The sequence below is a fragment of the Hemicordylus capensis genome, chromosome 7 (assembly GCF_027244095.1).
Source record: "Hemicordylus capensis ecotype Gifberg chromosome 7, rHemCap1.1.pri, whole genome shotgun sequence".
In the NCBI taxonomy this organism is placed as follows: Eukaryota; Metazoa; Chordata; class Lepidosauria; order Squamata; family Cordylidae; genus Hemicordylus; species Hemicordylus capensis.
The window spans coordinates 26,596,537-26,621,988 of NC_069663.1; the positions used below are offsets into that span (position 1 = coordinate 26,596,537).

The 25,452-nt window shown below is 53.0% G+C and overlaps 1 protein-coding gene across 3 annotated transcripts; it reads right to left on the reverse strand.

The window, feature by feature from the left end:
- Positions 1-836: 836 nt before the first annotated feature.
- On the reverse strand, positions 837-24,587 carry RINL (Ras and Rab interactor like). 3 transcript variants are annotated; one of them, XM_053267171.1, is made up of 13 exons: positions 23,130-24,587; positions 19,742-19,952; positions 18,420-18,785; positions 17,703-17,844; positions 16,290-16,401; positions 12,441-12,513; positions 10,779-10,867; positions 9,710-10,087; positions 8,113-8,763; positions 4,467-4,781; positions 3,631-3,759; positions 2,931-3,103; positions 837-2,204 (listed from the first exon to the last, which is right to left on the reverse strand). In XM_053267171.1, exons 3-13 carry the CDS (start codon positions 18,437-18,439, stop codon positions 1,887-1,889), a joined length of 2,400 nt encoding a protein of 799 aa, XP_053123146.1. In that variant the 5' UTR covers positions 18,440-18,785; positions 19,742-19,952; positions 23,130-24,587; the 3' UTR covers positions 837-1,886. The 3 variants fall into 3 exon arrangements, with proteins under 3 accessions (XP_053123146.1, XP_053123147.1, XP_053123148.1); XM_053267172.1 differs by lacking the exons at positions 16,290-16,401; positions 17,703-17,844; positions 18,420-18,785; positions 19,742-19,952; positions 23,130-24,587 and adding an exon at positions 13,049-13,408; XM_053267173.1 differs by lacking the exons at positions 16,290-16,401; positions 17,703-17,844; positions 18,420-18,785; positions 19,742-19,952; positions 23,130-24,587 and adding an exon at positions 12,889-13,183.
- Between the last annotated feature and the right edge of the window lie 865 nt (positions 24,588-25,452).

Genomic DNA, 25,452 nt, shown 5'->3' on the forward strand with positions numbered 1-25,452 from the left:
GGCTTGAGATTACCGGGTTGAGCTTCCGCAGTGGAGGGCCTGCGCTGCCCTCTGCTGGATGGACATGGGACTGGCCAGAGAGTGGCACAGATTAAGAACAACCAGCAAGGAGGAGGTGGTTAAATTCGAGGTGGTTAAATTCTGTCTTGTCATCTTTTAGGTTTGGTTGCTGAGGAGTTTGTCCCAGTGGGGATCCTGTAGAGAGAGTGTGGGGTTGGGTGGCAGGGAGTCAGAGAGGAAAAGGGAGGGAAAGGGGAAAGAGAAAATGGTGTCATCATTTCTGCATAAACTTTTACTTTTAGTTCTACGTAAGATTTCTTTGTGTCTATGAAGAAAGCAGCTATGAAACAGAGGTGTTACCCAGAGATGGGTAGAATCGCATCATTGGCATTAGTAAACCACCAGGGGAGTAAGAGGGGTTTGGAGCACTTCATGGAGGAGAGGTCTATCAAGGGCTACTAGTTGGAGGGCTACAGGCCAACTCCAGCCTCCAAGGCAGGATGCCTCTGAGTCCCAGTTGCAGGGGAGTCACAGCAGGAGAGAGGGCATCTCCTTTCAACTCCTGCCTGCAGGTTCTCAGTGACATCAGGTGGGCCACTGTGTGAAACAGGATGCTGGACTAGATGGGCCTTCTTGCGCCTGATCCAGCAGGGCTGTGCTTATGTACCACAAAGTGCTCAACCCACAACTCCTGGACAGCAGTGAGGTGAAGGAGTGGGGAAGGGGAGGCCAGAGCTGCCAATTTATACCCTAAGGAGAGGAACCAATTAGCCAGTTGTGAACTGGGAAAGTGAGCTCGATAAATAATGCAAAAGTTATCTTTTTCAGCTTTTGAAAGTTCCATAATTTATTCTGCTAGCCTCGGCGGGGAGGGAGGAAGAGCACGCCAGCCACATCCTCTCGTGGAGACTGAAGTCCTCTGTGGTCCTGGCGTCTGGCTGCCGGGACTTCAGACATGATTTCAAGCTGAGGCTCTGAAGCCTTTAAGGTGTGTGTGGGTGTGTGTGTTTCGAACTCAGGTCCCCAGTTGTTGCTGGACTACAACCCCCAGCTTCAATGGCTGAACAAAACACTCAGCAAGAACAGGGGCAGGAGGCGGCTTTCTCAGGGCGCTGCATTTTTGCACAATTCACGACATTTCACGCTCACACAGTGAGATAACAGATCGACCTTCCAAAAATGGCCCCGGGCAAGAGGGATGTTTCCGCCTGGCCTAAGGCTGCTCTCGATTCTCAGATGTTCAAGCCAGGGTGGGCAGCAGCTGGTGGGCTACTGGTCCATTTCAAGTGACCTCCCCCAAGTGCATATGGGCTTCTTGAGAGATGTCCAGCTGGCCACCCTGGAAGATGGATTCCTGGATGAAACAGATGGCAGTCCCAGCTGGCAAAGCCATTCGGATGTTCTTGAGCAAAGAGTGTGCGTACTTTGCAAGATGAGTTAGGCCTGAATGGTTGAAAAGCTCCCGTGTGCACAGTCTTGCTTTGTAAGTCGGACACGTGCTTGCGGGCCACAGATATTCAAGCAAAAAAGGATGTGTAGCACACGAATCCAAGAGAGCCCTGCTTTGGTTCAAGCCGGTGGCGGTGGTGGGGCAAAGCCACCAGGCCAAGCGTTTCGGTTCCCTTCCACACGCAAGAGTGAAAGAGAAGGAGGAGACCTTGCCAGACAATTTTATGGCCAGTATTGCAGCCCAGGGCAGCCCGTGCAAGTCTCTTCTTGACCAGAATCCTATTCCCAACTCTCTCCAGCTGGTTGGTTTCTGTCAAGTCAACAGCCTGGAACGTTGGGCGATCTTCAAGGAAAGAAGAAGAAGCTTCTGGGATGCTTCCAGTGACCCGTGTCCAATCCAGCTCCGACTGTCCCGTGTCCACCCTTCCGGGGAGCTTTCAGGCCCTCAAGCTCTCGGGGCTCCGAAGAGAAGTGGGGCTGCTGGCGGGCAGTGCCCCATCTCTGGGCTTGTAGACAAAGCTCACGGAGGGGCTTTGGGAGCGGAGGATTTCGGAGCGGAGCTTTTGAGGACAGCTGTCTCCTGCCAGGAGCTGAGAGGAGTTGCCCGACACCAGGAAGAGGCCGTAGGCCGCAGGGTCTGGGATGCGGTACTTCTCGGCACACACCGCGCAGACGGACGCCGTGGTCATGTCAGTGGGCACGGAGATGGTCTTCTGGTTGTTGAAGGGCTCGAGGAAGGAGACATAGAGGATGTTCTGTGGGGAGGGGAGGCAAGGGGTTACGGTGGGGACAGTAAACCCCTAGAGAGCAGGTTTCACTCAACAAAGGAATTGGGGTGGGAGTCCCCTCAGGGGATGGAGCCACTCTGGGAAGAGCAGAAGGTTCCAAGTTCCCTCCCTGGCAGCATCTCCAAGATCGGGCTGGGAGAGATTCCTGCCTGCAACCTTGGAGAAGCCGCTGCCAGTCTGTGTAGACAATACTGAGTTAGACGGACCAATGACCTGACTCAGTATATGGCAGCTTCCCATGTTCCTGAAGTGGCAGCTTTAGCAGTGGAAGAGCAAGAGCCAATAGCTGACATGACCAAGGCCAAGCCTAAGCCAAACTCAAGACTCAGGAAGATGGGGAAACTGCCTTCTATCGAGTCAGAGCATTGGCCTATCTACTGTCGCTCAGTATTGTCTACCCAGGCTGGCAGCGGCTTCCCCAAGGTTAGAGGCAGGAGACTCGACGGCACAACTTTTACTTTAACACAAGCAATGTTTGCAAGCCCACATCAAATTGTAGTTCACATCCTGGTTTGTTGCCAGTCCTTCACCAGGTTTCGCATCCAGACCCACGATCAAGATGCTAGTCCAATGGACCCAAACCCCTCCCTTCCCAGAATGGGAGTAAGAACCAAGAAACCTGGTCCCCAGAATCCCTTGTTCTCACTCCAACTTCTCTGTCTCCACTTCTCTCCTCCCTGAAAGGAGAGTCACCTGTGAAGGACGCCGGTGAGCCTGGTGGGGGTGATGGTAGACGGTACGGCGGCGATGCCACTGGTGGATGGAGTTCTGGGCCTCCAGACTGATCTGCCTCGTCACCATGGCCGCTGGCTGGAAGTTCGCAATATGGTAGAGGGCCCCAAACCACGTAGTGAGGTAATAACCGCCTGCGGGATTGTGTGGGAGGAAGGGTGAGGGGAGGAAATACAGACATCAGAACATGGAGGTGAAGCTGAAGGATGCTGCGTATTGACAAACCCAAACCCAACAGAAGCCTGGTTTCATACACAGTGGGCCAAGCTAATCACAAAGCAAAAACCTTACTGGGTTGTTATCTCTTTAACCAGAGTGTCCCTTAAAGCAGAAGCAGAACACTGGCCCCGCCTGGTGGCAAAGAAATAAACCTCTCGATGCACTTCAACGCACATCCATGGGGCGCAATTAAACACGGCGCCTGCAGCGCAGAAGCAAAGAACAATATCAAAATGTGGTCCCTTAGCCAAAATGTAAATCCCACCTGATGTGTGCCCTTGTACTGCCCTAGGAAACCCCAGAAACGGCTGCCTCAAAAGAGGAGCCTACATTTTTATGCAGCTACCCGAGCCTCAGCAAAAAATCCGTATCGCTGCAGGATACACAACGCAGGAAGCAAACCCGGGGAAAGCGACACGTTGGAGCCCACACACTAAATTACCTTCTCCCTGCAGCTGGCTGGGATCCATCAGCTCCATCATGTACTCCACGTCCAACTGCACTGGCACCGTGTCGCAGTTCACCAGCACGTAGGTCAGGACAGGCAGGAAATCGTCAGCACCAAACGGCTCTTCCGAAAATAGAAAGCGAGAGGGAAGGTAACTGGGCAGGCTCAGGGACAGGGAAGGTGCACAGGCTACCTGGGGGTGGGGGTGGGGGCGGGGGCAGGGGGGAGGGGGACATTTGTATCTGGAAGGAAAGCCACGTCTCCTGAAGCTTCCTTTGGGAAGCGCACGCACGCACGCATGCACACACACGCGTGAACACCACACATGCGAGCGAGCGCACGCACACACACACACACACACACACACACACACACACACACACACACACACTGGCAGGGATGTGCACACATGCACGTGCACACACGCACACAGGAATGTGCACACGCGCACACAGGAATGTGCACACGCGCACACACACACACACACACGTGTGCACATGCAGGCACACACGCACGCCTCTACATTTTCTGGAATAAAAAACACCTTAAATACATGTAAATATTTGAATCAGATTCTACTTCAAAACCCCATGAAGCTTTCAGCAGCACCCTAGCCTTCATACCCCACTGTGACACACACTCAATACAAGCCACTAAATCAGCACATATTCTTCCTTGTTTAACCCTGCTTTACTTTCTCTCCTCCTCCTCCTCCTCCTCCTCCTCCGGCTCTCTGGTTTCCTTTTCTGGAGGGCAAGCCCCTTGGGGCAGGGACCTGGCCTCTCATTCAGGCGCATGGCTGGCCCTCCGGAGGCCCACGGACCCCCTACCTGTCCTGCCCGCCGCCTGGTTCATGGCTTCGTAGAGCAACTTGCAGATCTTGAGCATCTGCGTCTCCTTCTTCTTAGGCGAGTAAGCCTGGTGCATGAGGCTGAGCTTGGTCTGGATGCGCTCCAGGCCGGGCCCGTCGGGCACGCCAGCCGTCACTCCCAGCTCGGCCAGGCTCTGCTGACGCATGGTGGCCTGGTGACCACACAGCCGGCCCAGGCTCCCATCACGAGTGTGGAAGTCCAGCAGCTGGGCATAAATGGAATCCCGCAGCGGCTTCAGTATGCATTTGTAGAGGGCGGCTTCCACCACAGAACCTGGACGGGGGCAAGAAGGAGAACAGATGACGCTTCCTTAGAAATACCGGAAGCTGCCATATACTGAGTCAGACCATAGTCAGGACTGTCTACTCTACACTGACTGGCAGCAGCTTCTCCAGGGTTGCAGGCAGGAGTCTCTTTCCCAGCCCTACCTGGAGATGCTGAACCAGGGAGGATCTCATCATAAACCCCCATGAGGCAAAAGTGTGGCCACGATGACCAAGATCCAGAGCTTTGGCTCAAACCTGAGTGGTTTTGGGCCCAAACTGCCACAGCTGGTACTCAAGGACCCAAAGTGTCCCTGGATCAAAAGACGCCAGCTGCTTGGATAAGAACAAGACTGTTTGATCCACCTCCCCATGTGGGAATAGGGGACCACCAGCAGGGGCTCCTGGCGACTGAGTAGATAAGCTTCAATCTCGCCCTCTCGAAATCCTGCAGTAAGAGAAGCAGAATTCAGTTCTCTGCCGATATTCTGCTTACCAGATTCATTGGCATATGCCCATATATCTTGCATGGTTTACTCTGCTAGCCTCAAAGTCTATTCAGGCAACTTGCAACAGTTATTGGGAGCCCTGTGGTTTTCTTTTGGTAGAATACAGGAGAGGTTGACCATTACCTCCTCCCGCGCAGTATGAGATGATGCCTTTCAGTATCTTCCTATATTGCTGCTGCTCGATCTGGGTGTTTCCCATAGTCTGGGAAACACACCAGTGGGGATTTGAACTGGCCACCTTCTGCTTGTTAATCAAGCATTTCTCCGCTGTGCCACTTAAGGTGACACTATTGGAAGGCAACTGTGTTAATAATACTGTATGCCGTAGAAATCCTATTGGAAAAACACTTTTAAAACACACCTTCCTTCAAAGGTGCTCAGGACCAGGGATTATACTTATACATACACATACACATACCATTTTATCCTCACAACAACCCTGCAAGATAGTTAGGTGGATAGAGAATGACTGGCCCAAGGCCACCAATAAGCATCATGGCAAGAGGGGATTTGAACATGGGCCTCCCCAGTCCTAGTCTGACATTTAAACCAGTGTGGTGTAGTGGTTAGAGTGTTGGACTAGGACCAGAGAGATCCAAGTTCAAATCCCCATTCAGCCATGTAACTCACTGGGTGACTCTGGGGCAGACACATCTCTCTCCTACCTCACAGGGTTGTTGTGAGGATAAACATAACCATGTACACCGGTCTGGGCTCCTTGGAGGAAGAGCGGGATAGAAATGCAAAAACAAAACAAAACAAATAATAAATAAATAAACCACTATACCATGCTGGAAATAAGCTTGTTCTCTGCACCAGCCTAAGGACTAGAAACTTGCAGCTTTTTGAAGTGAAAAATTGCAAGTCAATAGCTCAATAGGATTCCCAGTTCTGCATGAAAATCCCAAGAGGCAGAAAACCCAACTGAGAAGCCAGTTTGGAGGACCTGACATATCCGTTTGTTTAAGGAAGCCGGCCTGGTTCTCCTTCATAAGCTGCGTCCCTCCCCCTCCCTCCAACTGCCTCTCCATCTACGTTGCTGCCTTGTACCAAGGCGCCAACCACAGAGAAGACGCTGGTTTCCTAAGCACGCTGCTCCCTGCCTCTACGTGAGCGGATGCTACTGTGAGCAGCCACGGCCCAGAGTGGAAACCACCACAGAGGTCTTTTTGGCGGCTTGAAGATCATGGCAGGAGATGTTTGTAGCGGGCTTGCTGGGAAGCAGACTTGGTAGTCCAACAGTTTCCTCTTTGGGGGAGTGGGGGTGGAGCAGAGTTCTGTCTTTGCTTATGCCAAAGACAGGATCCTTGGCCAATGACTGCAAAATTTCCCGGAGAGGTATCCAAGGAAGCCTATGGGGGAAGCAAGAAGATGAATAGGAAGCCAGGTCTAGGTCTACCGATGATAATTTATCGTGACTGCAGAATGGAGCCTCCATGTTCAGGAGGAGTCTACCTCCGAACACCAGTTTTTGGTGGCAAACAATGCGCTTTTTTGTGTGGGCTTCAGAGAAGCGTGTTGCTGGGAACCTGGGAACTTGATGCCAGACATGGCAGGCCTTGGATCTTGCCCAACAGGGCAGTTCATAGGTTATTTTCTTACCCATTAGCAAATGGAAAAGTTGTCACCAGCATTGTCCACTCTAAGGGGAAACTCACAACAAATAAATATAAATCAAATAAATAAACACACACACACCACATTTTCGTCAGCCCCTGCCTTGTTGCTGTAGTTTGCAATTTGTTTGTGGACTGTGGCAAGCTGCCCGTTATTTGTGGGTGGCATTTGTTGACCCCATTGGAGCAGTGCGTGCAGATGCACCTGAGGATTTCACTCGAGCCACTTAGCGGATTTAGGAGTCACTTAGCGGATTTAGGGCTTGCTTCCGCAGCAGCACAAAGCAGTGGGGAGCATGTTGGCATGTTGGGTGCCAGCCAGCCACCCTCTTCAGCCTAATCTACCTTACAGGGGGGTTGCGAGGATGAAATGGGGCAATCTATACCCACGAAAGCCACTTTGCACTCAATGGAGGAAAGGGGAGATACAAAAGTGAATATTATCCTTATTAATAAAGGTACCCCACAAAAGGTCCAGTCTGGAATGGGACCCAGACCTGACCCGGTGGCAGGAAACCCATGATGTCTCATGGTTTGTAAGAAACCGGATGGCCGTTGGAGAAGAGGGGGAAGAAGAAGAGCACAATTTGGATCAAAGTTTGTCCCGTGAGAGTGGCCAGCATTTCATTGCCAGAATGAGGGACACAAGTGGGGGGGGGGCGACAAGGGACAGGCCCGGGAGGTGTATGCATTGGTAGCCAAGAGCCAGAGTATCATTGATGTATATGTAACTGAATTACAGCATATGCTATTGAATAATGGCATCATTCAATAATGTCATTGTTATTACCGAGAACATATTCAAGCTATACCACTTTTCAACCCAAAACTTCTCAGAACAGGAAGCTTTTCACCCCACCACCAAAATGGAGGGACAAATGCTGTCTCTATTGGGACCAACACTTCATCCCTGAGATGAGGGATGTCCCGCGTAACGAGGGACAGTTGGCAACCCTCTCTCCCAGGAGAGGAAAAATGGCTCCCCAGAGAGCGGAACTGCTAACCTCTTACAAGAGGTTGCCGCCACTGGCCACTGAGTGGCCCCACTGGGCCAGAACCCCTCAGCGCTGCCTAGCAACCCCACCGGAGGCGGGACAGAAGTGGTCCTGCCGTTCCAGGCAAGGGCCGCAGCCCTGGCGTTGCCTGGCAACCGCAACCAGATGCGCCCCTGACCGCCGGGCCCCGGCTGGCCCTCAGCACCCCAGCTCCTCCATACCCAGGTCTATCTCCTCGGCGTCGCTGTGTTCAAAGAAGGCGTGCAGCTCCGAGCTCTCGCACAAGTAGCCCTTGAGGTTGCTGAGCATCTGCCGGATCTCCTGCAGCAAGTCCGTGCTGGTCAGGTGCCGGGCCCCGGCGCCCTGCAGGATGTGGCCCACGAAGCTTTGGACCAGGCCCCCGAGGTAGGTCACCGGCTCCTGGGCCAGCTCTTGCACCCGGTTGGAGATGCGGCGCTCGGCCGAGAGGAGTCCGCTGAGGGTGCTGCCCACGGCCGAGAGGCGCTGGAGGACCTTGTAGGTCAAGATGGAGGAGGTGGAGCAGCGTTTCTTCTGAGCGGCGGCACTGAGGGAGAGAGCGTCGACCTCGTCCTCCACGCTGCTGATGGAGAGCGAATCCAGCTCGGGGATGGGCGGCAGCAGCATGCTCTCGCTCACCAGAGACGACTCGGAGTTGGACTTCTCCAGGGGCCAGCAAGGCGGTGGCGTCGCCGCGGGGACGCCTTCGATCCAGGAGACCCGGTGCGGGGACCGGATTTCCTTCTGATCCGGGGACAACGGGAGCTCCTCCGAGACATGCTCAGAACCGTTCCAGGCCAGGCTGCGAAGAAGAAGCCTGCGTCGCACGGAGGCCAAGCTAGGCGGAGGGTCACCTGTGAGAAGGCAGCAAGGGATGAGGCATGGTGGGCATGTGGGGCCACTGGGCCACCTTCCCCCACCACAGTGCTGTCCCGCCCGGTTAACCTTTGTGCTGCTTGACGGAGCCCGTCCCTCGCTCTCATCCCAAAAATCTCCCCTGGGAGCAAGCTACTTACCTCTTCCCATTTTACAGAACGGGGAACCGAGGACTGTTGAGAAGTGCATTTATTTACTGAGCCCAGGGGTTCCCTTAGTGAGATCAAAGCTCAACTGGGGAATCGGCCTCACTAGATTCCATCCAATATTGCAGGGGTTCCCAGCCTTGAGGCCCAGATGGTGTTGGACTACAACTCCCATCATCCCCAGCCACTGTACTTCTGAGTAAACGTGCCTAGAGTTGCAGGGCAAGAGCAAGCTTCGGGCTAGTCCGGGGGTTCTCAGCCTTGGGTCTCCAGAGGTTATTGAATTACAACTCTCCCCATGTTTATCCAGCAGGGAGGTGGCTGGGGATGATGGGAGTTGTAGTCCAGCCAGATTGGGGGCCCTAGGCTGGGAACCTCTGCTTTAGAGGCAATAACCAGCACTGAATCGCACTCCAGGATGGGCTAGCCAAGTGCAGTTGCTGTAAGCCCACTTGAATGGGCATGTGTGGAAAATAATGGCCACCCCCCAGATTGGAATGGTATGCTCTACATCAGGGATTCTCAACGTGTGGGTCCCCCAGATGTTATTGGACCAACTCCCATAATCCCCAGCCCCACTGGCCTTTGGTCGGGGATTATGGGAGTTGAAGTCCAATAGCATCTGGGGACCCAACCTTGAGAATTCCTGCTCTACACAGCCACCAACTAGCTGGAGTTTCTGGGTGGTTTTCAGACGCAGCTCCACCAGTGGCATGTTAGGGTCACCCACCACCATGCCACGCACGTGGCTGGATCCCCCAGAGCAGCTGGCCCTCACCTCTCTCCACCTCCTCCTCCTCCTCCTCTTGAGACCCTACATGGCCCAGACGCTCCTGGGCCGGATGCTCCTCTTTCCTGGATCCTGTTTCTGCCAAGCCAGATGCTTCCGGGCTCCTCTGTCCATTCCAGGCTTTCAGGGTGCCCCTCTTGCTGCTGGAGCGGCACAAGCTTGGGGTAAAGTTGAGCCAGCTGGTGTCACTGTGCACCGAGAGGAAGAGTGGGTTGATGATGCACAGCGCCCCCTCCTCGGATGTCACCCGGATGGAGCAGGCCGACTGTCTGGAGCCAAGGGGGTCTCTGCTCACCCCAATGGGCTCCTCTTCGGCTTCGGCCGATACCTGCCCATTGCCAGGTTTAAGGGGCATTGTCCAGAACCCTGCCGAAGATGAAGGAGACGATGGAGAAGGAGGAGACGATGGAGAAGAAGAAAAGGAAAGTGGGTGAGAAAAAGAGACCAATGCCATATCGTGGGGTGTGTCTGAATTTGGGGATGTTCCCTTGCTTAGCTGGACAGTAATTCTGACACCGCTTCTGATGGCAAAGCAGCCGTTTTATTTCAGTGGTTAGTTATATCCAGGGGAGGCCTGCTTTGGTTTTAATCTTGTTTCCATACCCTGTTGTACTGGGTGCTTGTGCATGTATTGCAACGAAGGTCACCTCCTCATTAGTGGACAGCTTTCCTGTGCCCTCAATAGCTGCCTGACAGGCAAGAATTCAGCAGGTGCAGCTTCCTAGCTTGGAAACACAGAGGCAGGAAACATCGTAGTTCCTGAACTTCTCTCTCATATAAGGCATAAGATCCCCCCACAGGGGTATGGTTGAAGGAGGAGGGGGTGTTATGGGAGCCCCCTAGGACCATCCTCAAAAAGAGCCAACTTGATTGAAACGTGTTTCTTCAATAGGTCAAGACAAGAGGAAGACCCAGAATGCAAAGCCATGCAAAGGTGGGGACACCAAAGAGACCCCACAATGCCAAGCAGCAGACATTTTTTGGGCTCAGCGAGAGAGCCAGCCAGAGATGCAAGAAACTGCCGCCCCCGCCCATCTCCCCTGATGTTCTCACTCACTCATGCCCAGCGCAGCAATGGCATCTAAGTCAGGCTTGTGTGGAAGTCTGAAGGCATCCGGGATCCTCAGTGGGCAGGGCAGGATATCCCTGGAAGAGAAGGCCCAGCCAGCAAAGGCACCGGAATTATTCCCAAGGAGGCGGCTGGGACCACAGCCCACTGGTGGCCAGGTCCTCTGTCTGTTCAAAGCAAGGCTATCAAACTGGCCCAACACAACGCGATAGCCACTGCTGCCAAACCCAGGCCCGCTGGCCAAAGGCCTGGAGAAAGCCCCCACACCCGAGACCAGCTCCTTTCCACACAGGGAACACTTGTGAATGCTACAAGGAAGTAATTTCTAAAACACACACACAAAAACAACCCGGGGCTTTTTCACTGGCCCCCAGTTGGATTGCCTTCCTCGTTCACCTCCTGCCCTTGAACTTGGTGCTGGTGACCAGGAGCCTCAAAGGGCCAGCCTGCTCAGTAAGACAGACCCAAGAGCATGGGGGTGACGTCTGCCTACAGCCTGCTTTCTGCCTGCCTTCCCTACCTCCTGGCCCTCCGTCTCCCCCTGCAGGGTACCAACCCTTCAGGGAGGGAAGACAGGCGGCAAACATATTTATTTTTTATATATAGTCCAAAACTCACCTCTCTGGGCGCTTACAGTCTTAGTGTCACGTTCCATGCCCAGCCCACCAAGTATGGCACTGCTGCTGTTTACCTCCCCCTGCCCGGGGGGCCAAAAAGAACACACAGCGGCCCCTTAAGACCTTCATTTTGCAGATCACAACTGCGGCTGTTCTGTGCCTCGACCCTGCACCATCACGACACAGGACCCCACCAGAGGACCCCCACCGCACTCCCCAGATAAATGTCCAACGGCTGCAGAACAGGGCTGGTGCGGTTTATTTCCGGGTGTCCTCTGGATGCTCCTTGGGGAAGTCTGTTGCCCGGCCACACCGCAGTGCAACATCCTCACTGATGCACAAAAACAACCAGCCACTAAAATCAGACAAAAATCCAGATGCAGGGCAGCAATACCTTTTACTGGGACCCACTGAAATGTGTAAGGAGGAGTCCGCATCAAAAGGTGAATGCTTACTGGCCACTTCTGTGATGGTGTAGTCAGTCCCAGCAAAGGTGTGACCCCACTTGACTTCGCTCCTCACTATACACATCATTGAATAATCTTTACGAATAAGCCTGTTCAGGTAGGAAAGTATTACTGTCCCCACTACTGGTGGGAAATGAAAGTGGGAAAGGGGAAAGGGGAAAGGGGAAAGGGGAAGGAATGGCTTGCCTTGAAGACCCCTTTAATCAGTTCAGGGCAGAGGCCAGATTCCAACAGGGGAGTCCCTAGTCTCTCAGCAACTATCCTATCATTCATACTGTACCCCATGAGAGGACATCCTGGGATCCCGTGTGTGAGAGCTGACGGGGAAGGGGGAACAGGGAGTCCAAATTATTGGCCCCAGGAATGGAAGGAGGACAAGAGAGCTCCGGCTATAAAGCGGTATATAAATGTAAGTGCTATTGCTATTGCTAAGAGCAGAGTTGGTAGCCAGAAGGGATGCGAGTTGAGAGGGGCTCCATCCACCAGTCTCTCTCTAACTGTCCACGGGACCAAAGGGAGGACCTCCCAGCATCCCTAATTCGCTGGGGGAGCTGCCAGCCACTCACCTGCTCACAACATGAAAGACAACCAGTTCAAGGAGGTCTCGGAATCGGAGCCGGGAACCCTCGAGATAAACGGCTGTGGGGAGAGAGGAGGAATTCAGGACAAGCCAGTGCACCACAAGGCAGGGACAAAGGTTAGACTACAGCCAAGGGGCAGGACCCACTTTCCCTCCACTTGGGATGTACACCTAACCCTTCTGGGGTGGAAGGTAAAGTTGTGCCCTCGAGTCGGTGTCAACTCCTAGCGCCCACAGAGCCCTCTGGCTGTCTTTGGTAGAATACAGAAGAGGTCGACCATTGCCAGTGTGAGGTGATGCCTTTCAGCACCTTCCTATATCGCTGCTGCCCAATACTGGTGTTCTCCACAGTCTGGGAAACCTATCAGCGGGCATTCGAACTGGCAACCTCTGGCTCCCTAGGCAAGTTATTTCCCTGCTGCACCATTAGGTACCTGGTTCTAAACTGGACAGGTGCAGGAGGCGTGAAGGGATGAGGGCCGCAGCTCAGTGGGAAAGCATCTGCGTTGCACACAGAAGGTCCCGGGTTCAATCCCTGGCAGCATCTCCTGCCTGAAACCCCGGAGAGTCACTGCCAGTCAGTGTAGACAGTACCCAGCGGGATGGACCAGTAGTCTGACTCCACATTATAAAGCAGCTTCCTAGGTCCCAGTTCTGGGAAGATCATCTGTGGGATGGCTCTTGTATCTGCTGCCACCAGTGACCTCCAACAATCCTCTTCTAGAGTCATCTATTGCCCTTGATAGCAGAGGAATGCTTTCCACATGGGCTGTGAACTCCAGCAGAGAAAGTCCAAACATTTCGACCACAAAGAGGGTTTAATGTTTCACAACCCAAACAAAAGGCGGTCCTTTCCAAGGAATGCAGAGTGCAAAGCCCAACCAGTTCCAGTTTACTGTTCCCCAGTTGGAGTCCCGTTCCTCTGCCAGCCTCTTCCTTGACAGTTAACTTCCAACAGGCTCGGCTCCTGGGTTCCGAGATCCATGGAACAGTTGCCAGGCTGACCTCACTAACCCCCAGACCAAGCAACATGGAACCATTGTTAACCAGAAGACCGTTAATAAATAATTCCTAACCAGACCGTTCTTCTTCACAGCCAGAAGCCACAACAATGCTTTGTTAAGAGTCAAGAGAGAGAACCTAGGAACCTGCCATATACTGAGTCAGACCACTGGTCTATCTAGCTCAGTATTGTCTTCACAGACTGGCAGCTTCCCAGTGCGGCTTCATCCCCTGAGGGGAAGATCAGTTTTGTTTTTGGTTTGTTTTGTTTTTAAAGGACGCATTGCTATTTTAAAAGAAGACTAAGAACAGAGAAATACACTCGTTTAAAAGCACGTCGTGTCAAAGCAGAGGGGCTTTCTTCCTCTTTAGACCAAAATGCAGGGTCCAAACCTTGACCTCTGCTCAGACTGGCCCCCCAGTCACCGAGCAGTGAGCCCCGAGTGCAAGTTGGGCCCCCTTTGTGCCGAGAAGGGCTACTGAAGCTCTAAACCCCACACCTCTGGGCGACGTGAGCCTCCCTTGTCCTTTCATTAGGCGGAGGAAATGGGAAACCCCACACCAGCGCGCAGATCGCGAATGCTTTTCCGAGAAGCGGCGCTGCCGTTGAACTGCGGGGTGGGGGACTGCGGTGCGGCGTGTGGCCTTTTGGCAACTTCCTTGCGCTTGAATTCTACTTTGTGAAGGTGGGGTCGGCAGAGAGCCATCCCTTCCTGCTCGGAAACGAGGAACGTTCGCTGGCAAAGCATAATGCTTTGCATGCAGAAAGGCCCAGGGAGGCAGCCCCGCCGGCAACCCGATCTCAGGAGGAGGCTGAGCCTGAAAGGGTCCTGGAGACAATTTTGTGGTGTCAAGGAGGACCCCTGGCTTGACTCCCACACAGCCCAGCTTCATGCGCTCCTCAGGAGCAGCCAGAGATCTGGGCCAGGCTTTCTCCACCTAGCCTACTTCTCAGGGTTGTTGTGAGGACCAAGGGGCCGGAGGAACCAGGCGCCCGGCCCGTGCCCCGCTGAGCTCCTTGGGGGAAGGTGGGATAAAAATGTTGCCAGTGTGCTGCAGGAGAAAACCTTGTCCTCCCCTGCGATTAAGCTCAGGAACAGAGGAAGTGCAAAGTGCGCAGGAGGCAAAGGGCAGTGACAGGCTCGTCTCAGGACTGGCTCCAGGTTTCAGGGCAAACTGCTCCCCTCCAGCCCCCTCCTACCTGCCCCCCCCATAGGGTTAGTGGTGGGACTTACCTTGGCAGGTAAGATGGGAGAGAGGCAGCAGCAAGGCAGCCCTCCTGGTGGAGGGAGTCACTCCACCCCCACCGAAAGGCTGTGGGCTGCCAAGGGTGGCCTCGGGCACTGCCAGTGGGCCACCAGGAAGACCCGGTGCTCTTGGCAGCTGCCCAGTGCCGCTGGCCCTTGAAGCCGGACCCCCCCCCCCAGTTCACCTCCGGCCTCGCCAGCCAGTTCTGCAGAACGCGGAGGTCCTGCCTCTCCAAACCTCTTCCCCTTCTCAGCCAGAGGAAACCGGGTTGCAAAACCACAGAGGAGTGAGCTGCAGGGCAGCCTCCGAGGAAGGGGGCGGGGAGTGACGCCTACAGGTTAGAGCAGGGGAGGGAGTGCTGAGAGGCAGGTGGGGAAATAAAGGTACTAGTTGAAGATGGGGGGGGGACTAGTGCAGAGGCGCACCTAGGTAATTTTGGAGCCTGGACCTGAAGGCCTTTGGAGCCCCCTGCCCCACTGCAAGTTAAGCGTCACCCCACTACACGCGCACACACAGAGTATATTTAACATGTGGGTTCCTGAGGGCACAAACAGCAACAGAACTCACAAGCTTGGAAAAATGTAAAACAGAAACATTTCAACACACCACCAGGGGTGTAACTGGCCCTCTCCGACCCCAGCACAGCATCCCTCCAGTGACTGTTGCTGGTGTCTACCTTATGTTTCTTTATAGATTGTAAGCCCTTAGGGGGCAGAGGACCATCTTCTTGATGTATTATTTATTTTTCTATGGAAACCGCTTTGAGAATTGTGTTGAAGAGCGATATATAAACATTCATAGTAGTAGTAGCAGCAGCAGCTATAATTGAGCAGGTGGCTCAAAGGACCCCAATTCCTGAGGGCCCCCCAGCTCCACCCGTCTCTGTTTTCTCAATTCTCTCCCTCACTCTGCGGGGCCACCAGGGAGAGGGGCAAACACGGGCCCCTCTCCCCTAGCTACACCTCTGCACACAACTCTTAACATCTCCCCATCCCACATCTTTCTTGCCCCACTCCTCACCTCTGCTCTGTCTCTAAAGTATCTGGCACAGCTCATAATCACACTTGGCCACCTGGCACAGCACGGCAAGCACACCACACACCCAGGACAGACTAAAGAGGATTGGGGGGGCCCTGGACTTTGGCCTCAAGGTCCAGGGGTAAGAGCTGGAGGCATCTGTCAAGGAGAGAGTGTTTTGGGGTGCAGGAATCCCGAGTGGGGACAGTGGGAATTCTAGGGAGTCAGAGTGGCAACGGCTGGGCTTGGAAAAGAGGAAGAATGGTCTAGCAATTCACAGGACAGGGGATTCTCCTACTCCTGAAAGGAGTCACTAACTTAGGTGGCTTTATAAAAAGAAAGAAAACTTCCTGGAGAACAGGTCTACTGTCTGCTACTAGCCAGGATAATTCAACAGAACCTCCATGTACAGGCATAGTTTACCTCCAAGCACCACTTGCTGGGGGCAAGCAGGAAGCCATGGGCCCCCCTCCCCGCCTAACCTCCTTCCCCATCAAGGGAAATCTCATTTCCTCTGCGTTACAGAACTAGTTCTTGTGCCCACAGAATACTCCATGAAGCAACCCACCTGAGCTGTCTTCCTCAATGGGGAAACGGCAGACAGCAGCACTTCTGCCTTGCTGTGTCCGAAGGAAGAGGACCCTGGAACCTCCGGCCTCATTTCTGAAAACAATGAACGTCTGGTCCCAGGGGGAAAAAAAGGAGCGGGAGAGAAAAGTTCAGCTTGGGCAACTGCATCTGGATGGCATTACCATGCAGCCAGCAAGCGCCCCTCCCTTCCCCTTTGGACAGGAAAGGGGAACCACACGGAAATTTCCAACGAATGTGTCGCCGGTCCCGGACAGAACAGCTCAGAATCGGCTAGGCTGCAAAAGGGGCTTGGCCTGCAAATGCCAGGGCTGCTGTTGTGGCTGGAATGGGCTCCTTCCTGCTCCGCCTTCCCAAAGCCATCTGGCCACAAGACTGCTGCTGTCGAAGGTGGATTTAGCCCCCTGCCCCCCCTCCCACCATCAAGAAGTGGGGAGCTCAAGTGACTTGAGCTGCACAGGCTGCTTGTTCATGAGGTCGAATGACCGGCCCGCCTGGATGACCACTGAGTAACCAGCCTGTGCTGGCTTGCGGGGGGTGGGGTGGGGTGGAGAGAAAGAGTAGGTCCCCCCCAGCCTATTCTGGGGACAAAACCCTTAACAGCGCAGAGATGAAAAGAGGCTGGCGCATCCATTTGGAAACCCAGCCTGGGAGACCATGTCCTTTTGGAGACGGATGCCGAGCCAGCCCATTCATCTTCAAGGGAGGGAGTGCAGCTTATGGAACTAGCTGGTTTCTTGGGGGCCAAGGTGCAAGGAGCAAAGACGGCTGTGTATTTGGGGGTGCAGGACATGCAGGCTCTTTGGGGAGCAGGGTGCAAGATTCCATGCGTCCTCCTTATATTACAGCGCAGGACTTCAGGGGTGCAATACAAGAGCGAGAGAGAATAATTGGCAAGGTTATATTCTGGCACTGTTTATGTGGGGGCCCCGCAAGAATCAGTGCCCTAGGCAACCACCTTAGGTCTGCCTAGTGGACAGGCCGGCTCTGTTGGCCAGCCTCTCTGGGAAGTAGGGTGCTCAGTGGCGGGCAGCAGGCAATCTGTACATGCCTAGGAGCACTTTCATTGCTTCTATAGCATTGTTTTGAATGTGTTCCTTTAAGGGGCACATTCAAAGATGGGAAGGGGTGCAGCTAAACGGGTGTGGATAAAAGGGGAGTGGGAGTGGGGTGAAAATCAACAAAACCTGAAATCCTTTTTCCTACATCCCTCAATGGGACCAAAGAGAGAGAGAAGCCATCAGAGAGAGCTGTAGACACCGCTCTGTTGATCTGAAGAAACTGGTCAATGTTTGCAAGTTTCTAGCAGAAAATAACCCCAGCCAAGTCCCAAAGGACACCCTCCCCAACCACTGCAAACCCCAACTAAAGTCTTTTTAAAGAGGGCACTCACCCCAGCTGGTTGCTCCGAGAGCAGCGCTGTGGCTTGTTCTGGCTGGGTGTCAAGCAGCTCCCAAATGCCCCTGGTCACTGAGAGCCTGTCCAGAAGCGTGAGGGGACTCTCCCACTTGCTGATCGCCAGCGTGCGCCGCAGACTGTATGGGGCAGCAGAGGAAAAAGAGCAAGAGCTGCCAGGGTTTTCCAACGGGGGTCCCTAGAGGCCATTGGACTACTATGCCCATCATCCCTTCATAGGAACAGAGGGAGCTGCCAACTACTGAGTCAGACCACTGGTCCATCGAGCTCAGTAGTGTCTGCACAGACTGGCAGCAGCTTCTCCAAGGTTGCAGGCAGGAATCTCTCTCAGCCCTCTCTTGGAGATGCTGCCAGGGAGGGAATTTGGAACCTAGATACTCTCCCCAGAGTGGTTCTATCCCCCTGAGGGGAATCTCTGACAGTGCTTACACATAAAGTCTCCCATTCAAATGCAACCAGGGTGGACCCTGCTTAGCTAACCGGCTCCTTGGAACCGGGAACCATTTCATTCTTCATTCCTCTGCTACATAAACCACTCGGTGAACTTTTTGCTGAAAAGCCTTATATTAATATTATAAACAAACTCCAGCTCGGTTGTGTGTGTGTGTGTGTGTGTGTGTGTGAGCACGAGGCGAGGTCTCGGATCTTGGGCCTCGGGTTTTCGGAGTGGTGTATTTGGCAAGTGGCTGCTTACCTCGGCTCCCTCTCCTCCATCCTGAAGCAAGTCTGGGCTGCTGGTGGCCCTCAGCTCTAACTCCTCCGACTGACTGAAAGGAGGCGAAGCAGCACTGGACTCTCTTCTTTACAGGGCAGAGGGCGGGGGTGATGTGTCCATCACTAACTGGCAACCCTACGAATCACCAGACCTCGGGTTTGGGAAGGCCTCCAAGCTGGCAGCACGAGCAGCGCATTGGGGAAGGCCTCACTTGCTGTCCCTGGGGAAGCTCTCGGACACCTTTCAGGCCCCAAATGTCCACGGCTAATTTGTCATTGCAGGTTCTCACAAGTTCCACACATCCCCAAGGGCTTTCCAGGTCCCTCTTCGCTTCTTAATGCTTCCCTGGAAGATTAAAACAAGTTGGAGAGACAGATCAGGCTTCAGGTTTTCACCAGCGAAGCAGTTTCCAGTTATCCAGAATCGCACCCAAGGGATTCAACACTGTGGAACACAACTCCTGCAGCATTGGGCCAGCAGACCCTCCGAGACCCATTTTGCCCCCGCCATGGGAGGTGGTGCGTTGAAAAAGACACAGCTCTTGAGTGCGTACAGAGCGCTGGCTCTTACTTCAGCACAGCCAGCCTTCTAGAATCCAAGATCAAGGAAAAGGATGGCTTTCTGGAGGCAGAGGCTGTTAGTTTCACGTAACCGCTCTCGTTGATGAAAATCGGTACCCACAAATCACACCAAAGATTCCTTCCGCTCGTGCACATGGGAGATCACGAACTTGCTAGCAGGGAAGATGGCTGCCGGCGTCAACAGTGTCTGGGCTCAGGCAAACGCCCCACCCACCCCCCTCACTACAATGGCCTTCCAGGCAGAACTTTGGGTCCGATAAAATGTGCAAGATCATCAGCATCAGAAGTACACCTATACACCACCGACTGGAGACCAGAGTGCCTTCCCCTCATGACACAGGAAGACAGACTGTGGATCGCCATCAACCTGAAATTAAAAGGCTCTCAGAGCTTTGGGGGTATATTCAAGGGGGCAGATCAGGCCAACAATCCGTCTGCGCCAGCGTTTTGTTTCCAACCCCAGCGAGCCGGATAAACAGGGCATGGAGGCAGTAGACCCTGCTTTGTGGTTTAGGGCCCAGGATCTGAAGCACCAAGGTAGACTTCCTGTGCACATGGAGGTTCCGCTAAGGCATCAGGACCATTAACAGTTGATAGATCTCTCCACAACTCCATCTACACTTTCGGTTTTGACGTCATGTTCGGCAGCCCCACAAAAAGCCTCCCCACAAAAGACCACCGACAGCAGCCGACTGCCCGACAAAACACAAACCGTCTTACCTGGAGGGGTGGCGTGTGCGTCTTCAGAAGCAGTGGCAGGAAGTGATCTACGCAAGGTGCCTCAGAAGGAGGAGGAAGATCATGATGCAGGCAGGCAGAGATGAAGGACTGCCACTCGAGGAGACGGAGTCTCAGGGATGTGGTTGACACCTCCGCTGCTGCCTTCACGTGGTCTCGGAGCCCGACGGTTCAGTTTTTCAAAACTAAAAGGCTACAAAGGGAAAACAAGAGTGGGGCGGAGGGACCAACCTGCTTAGAGTGGCGGATCATCATCAGGTGGTTTCCCTGAAAATTCGGTAGGTTGGCCTCCAGTTCAGCAAGGTACGTTTATTATTGCGTCAGCCAGCCAAAAAGGAATGCCATTTTAATGCGTTAGAACCCTTGGTGGCACGCTGCAATGCATTTGGACAGCACTTTGAGAGTAAAGTCGCTTGCATTCATAGGGACACAGGCAGCTGCCATATTCTGAGTCAGACCCTTGGTCCATCTAGCTCAGTATTGTCTGCACAGACTGGCAGCGGCTTCTCTAAGGTTGCAGGCAGGAATCTCTCTCAGCCCTATTTTGGAGATGCTGCCAGGGAGGAGACTTGGAAACTTCTGCTCTTCCCAGAGCAGCAGCTCCATCTCCTGAGGGGAATCTCTTCCAGTGCTCACACTTCTGGCCTCCCATTCATATGCAACCAGGGTGGACCCTGCTTAGCTAAGGGGACAAATCATGCTTGCTGCCACAAGACCAGCTCTCCTCTTCTCCAAGAGCTGGACTCTACAGCTGATGCAGTGTCATTGGGAGAGGTGTCCAGAGTACCACCTGGTCCCATTTTGCTGGAAGTGTTTCAATTACTGGTGCCCGAGGATGTGGACAAGGTGTTCAGTTGAGTCCGGCCGATCACATGTATGCTTGCCCCTTGCCCTTCATGGCTTATTAAATCTAGTTGGGAGGGAATTTTTAGCTGGGCCCAGCAGGTTCTAAATGCCTCATTGAGAGGGGGAGTGGTCCCAGCTTTGTTGAAGAAAGCTATTACTCACTCACTGCTAAAGAAGCCTAGTCTGGACCCAGAGGATGTAAACAACTATAAACCTGTGGCCAATATTCCCTTCCTGGGCAAGGTGCTTGAGCATGTAGTGTTTTGACCAGCTCCAGGCACTCTTGGAGGTAACGGATTATCTAGGTCCATTTCAATCAGGCTTCAGGCCTGGTGTCATGGGCATGCTGGAAGACTCCAAGGAGGAGTTGGAGGCAGAGACAGAGCTGACAGCAGAGGAGGGTGGGCAAGGACCGGAAGTTGCAAAAGGAGAGTGGGTCCGACACACAGGGAGTCGAAGATGAGTTACAGCTGGGTGAGGCAGCTCTTGTGGAGGAGGCACGACCGGTCTCAGCTGTGGAGAGGCGTCGGTCCAAGAGACAGCAAGAGTTAAGGAACCGCATGTGTAGAACAACAGGCAAAGCTGCTGACTCGGCAACTCTTAATTAACAGCACCAGGGGCTCAGCCTATTTAAGACGCCTGTAGCATAGCTACCCTGCTGATAGCAACATCAATTTCCTGTGAGCTAATGGGCTGTGTTCGTGTATTACTGTGACCGTGTTTGGACCCTGGACTGTGTTGGCCTTGCCTGTGGATTTCGCTTTGGACTCTGGATTTATTGGATCCGATGCTGTTTAACGTCTACATGAAACCGCTGGGAGAAGTCACCCAGAGATTTGGCCTGAGGTGTCATCAATATGCAGACGACACTCCGTTGTATCTCTCTCTTTCATACGATGCAGGTGAGGCGGTGACTGTCCTGAATCAGTGCTTGGATGCAGTAATTGACTGGATGTGGGTGACTCAGCGGAGACTCAGTCCAGACAAGACAGAAGTACTGCTGGTCGGTGGTTCCTCTGCCCAGGTGAAGGATGTCCAGCCGGTCCCAGATGGGGTTGCACTTCTCCCCCGGAAGGACTAGGTTGGCAGTTGGGGGGTGCTCATCGATCCAGCACGGTCTCTAGAGGCTCAAGTGGCCTCTGTGGCTCGGAGCACCTTTTATCAGCTTCTGCTGATACGCCAACTGCGACCGTACCTGGACAGAGAGAGCTTGGCCGCAGCAGGGACTCATGTTCTGGCCACCTCTCGCTTGGATTACTGCAGTGCATTGTATGTGGGGCTGCCTTTGAAAAGGGTCTGGAAACTGCAGCTGGTACAAAATAGGGCTGCAAGAGTATTAACTGGGACTGGACGTTTTGAGCACATCACTCCAGTGCTTCATCAGCTGCAGGGGCTCCCAGTCCATTTCCAGGCCCAATTCAAAGTGTTGATTTCAACCTTGAAAGCCCTAAATGGCTTGGAACCAGGTTACCTGAGAGAGGCAACAAATGTATCTCCTCCAAAATAAAATGGGACAAGCTGTGGAAATGGACGTTAGATGTGACACACACACACCCCAGATTACCTAATTTATTTTGATCCTTTCCCCCTTGTTTTTCTGTACTCTCTGTATATATTCTATAACCTGGATGACTTCCTTGTTTTTTAAATCTCTGTATATATTTAATATAAAAACAAGTCTTGTGTATATAACTGTTTTGGTAACGTACTGTATGCTTTGGTAGTTTGTTGGTTCAATTAAAAAAACTTTATCATTCCCAGTGGTGAGAACGAACTGGCCAATGAGCAGCCCAGAGATGCTGAACTCGGGTTCCTACAGGAGGTCTCCCTTGAGCTGGACTTGCCCAACGTGCCAGGAACGTCTCGCCCTTCAGTGGCCACTCACAGAGGCAGGGAAAAGGGGCCCGAGGGACGGAGGAGTGCCGAGCTCCAGGCCCGGGGGGCTGCTGCCCCCTTAAAGAGCCACCTTCTGCCCCAGAAGCCTGGAGGAAGGTAGTCGGGTTCCAGAGACATAAATGAGGCCCAGACTCTGTGGGATGAAGTTGCTCTACTGAAGGAAGCCCTCAGCGGTCTGGTGGTGGGCCCCTGTGGGAGGTCAGGAGGGGCACTGCCCTTGAAATCCTATTTGGAAACTTCAACTGATTTACAACTCTGCAGCTGGCAGAACCAATCGCCTCACACCCATCCGTGCAGCATCATTGGCTACTGCTCTGTTTCGGGGCCTAAATTCAAGGCACTGGCTTTGACCGCCTGGGAGCAGCATCTCTCAGTAATCACCTCCCTGCCATGTGGAGCCTGTCCTCCGAGCCCTTCCAGCAGAGGTGCAGCTGGTGGGGATAGTGGTGGGGGGGCTTTTTGGTTGTGGTACCCAGATTACAGAATAGTCCCACCCATGAGAGGCACCTCTGGCCCCTTAACAAATGGAGATCCTTGCAAATAGAGATCCTGGGCTCCATAGCATTACATGCTGCTATTAGGTGGTGGACAGCTGGCAAAGGGGTTAATTTATGGAGCATAAACACACCTCCAGCCCCATCCTGGCGCTAGATGGGAGGCTGCAATCACTCTCTCGGAGAGACTTTCTTCCTTTGAGAGGTTTATCTCTAGCCAGTAATCTGGGACAGGCTTGCATCTACCGGGAAGTAAAGCTGAACAGTCACCTGTGCATTCAAAAGCCAAGGAGCATACATTATGCATGTTCAAAATATCCGGGGTCGAGCAGACTGATGGTTGCAATCTGTCCACCAGAGGGCAGCACTTTGAAGCTATTCTGGCCAAGTTAATCGTCTAGCAACAACTGGCCCGGCTCCCGATTGCTCAAACGAGCTAATAGCAGAAGCGCTGCCTCACTATAGTGGAACATGCAAAACCTAAGCAGACTCTCACCAACCTCAGAAGGGCCCCGAATTCAGAAGAGGGAACACTCTTATGCAAGTGATGTGGGAAAGGGAAGAAAGGGAAGGCCATCGATTGGGAGGAGGAGGCAAACTTGTGAACACATCCAGAGATTCTGCCTGGCCAGACAACCTAGATTGACTACATCTGTTCCTAACCTCTTAGCCTTTTTTACCCTGGGGGAGGGCCCTGGAGGAGAAAGAGTTCTTGGGTTTCCTGGTCATAAGAACAGCCCTCCAGGAAAAGGCTAAAGGACCATCTAGTAATCCAACATCCTGTTTCCCCACAGGGGCCAAGCAGACGCCTTTGGGGAGTCCAGAAGGGGGACCACATGCTAAATAGCCATCCACAAGAAAGGATGGAGGAGACTCTATAGGCATCCGGAGCGGTAGGGAAAAGAATCAGCCAAGTAAAGCACAGGTATTCTGCCTCTTTATGCCCTAAACAAGATACGTTCAGTCTTTAAAACGAAGCTGTTAATCAACACTGCTTGTATAATCACTTTCATGATTTCCTTTGCAACCATGAGGACTGGGAAGCTGCTCTTTTTACTGGGCTCTAGATCCAATTGACAGCATCTAAGCCCATTTCCAGACACTCCCCCAAGCCTAAATACAGACCTTAGGACCTCTTAACCTCCAGATCTGGCCTCCTCCACCTCTGGATCAAAGGACTAGGCTCCCTTCCACAGCTGCTGAGACTCCTGGCAAAGGTGCTCTGCCAGATGGACGTTTGGTGTGGGTGAAGGCAGCGGGACACTTCCTTGCTGTATGTTGCCACCCAAGAAATGCAAAACACAGAGCTGGGAATTTCAGTCCTCGGCTGCAGAAGCCACTTCCTGCTGATCAAGGCTTTTCTTGGCCAGATACTTTGTCCTCAAGTATGACAGCACAACAAACACATCTATAAAGCAGGAACTTTAGAGAGCAGCTGCAAAGAACTGGCAGAGGCAAAGGGCCTTGGATGGGCACGTGCCTACAATTCTCTAGCACAAGTGGAAACCCCCAAGGCCTTGCACCCCAGAACTCCAAGATCCCCCGATTAAGCCAACATAAAATCAAACCCGTTTGCATAGTGCAGCCCAGCTTTTGGTAAGGACTAGAAGACCACCATGGTGCTGATGTGGCCAGTACTTGCCATTCAACAGCCCTGCAGACGTGCACGTGCTCACGGGGGCTGGGCCGCTCCACGCAGGGAAAGACAAGCCAGATCCTCTTCTGGTACGAAGGTGCTTATGTTTAATTGCCACTGAGTATCGCTTAATGCAAATGACTGAGGCAAAAGCTTAACACACTGTTAAAACCATCATCCCTCCAAGAGTCAATCAAATAACCCCAAGAGCTACTTTCTCAAAGCAGAAATTAAAATGTTAATATTAGAAAGCCCTTATACAAAACTATGGTGCAGCCACGTTTGGAGTATTGCAAACAGTTCTGGTCACCGTATCTTAAGAAGGACACTGTAGAACTGGAAAAAGTGCAGCAGAGGGCAACCAAGATGGTAGGGGCCGGGAGCACCTTCCTTATGAGGAAAGGCTACAACACCTGGGGCTTTTTAGTTTGGAAAAGAGATGACTGTTGCAAGACATGGTAGGTGTGTATAAAATTATGCATGGAGCAGAGAGAGTGGAGAGAAATGTTTCTCCCTCTCTCACAAGACTGGAACCAGGGGTCATCCCATGAAACAAGTGGTCACAAAATGCAAGGCCAACAAAAGGAAGTACATTTTTTACATAGCGCATAATTAATCTACGGAATTCTCTGCCACAAGATGTGGTGATAGCCACTAGCTTGGATGGCTTTAAAAGGGCTTAGACAAATTCACGGAGGACAGGTCGATCAATTGCTACTAGTCTGAGGGCTACAGGCCACCTCCAGCCTCAGAAGAAAGATGCCTCTGAATACCAGTTGCAGGGGAGTAAAAAGCAGGAGAGAGGGCATGGCCTCACCTCT

What these genes read in the sequence shown, in the direction of transcription:
- RINL (XM_053267171.1), bottom strand. Translation starts at nt 18,439, where the DNA reads ATGGAGGAGAGGGAGCCGAG. An exon ending in ATGGAGGAGAGGGAGCCGAG is followed by an intron (nt 17,845 to 18,419) that starts GTAAGCAGCCAC and finishes TGCCCCATACAG; the next exon opens with TCTGCGGCGCACGCTGGCGA. An exon ending in GTCTTTCATGTTGTGAGCAG is followed by an intron (nt 10,868 to 12,440) that starts GTGAGTGGCTGG and finishes CTTCTCTTCCAG; the next exon opens with GGATATCCTGCCCTGCCCAC.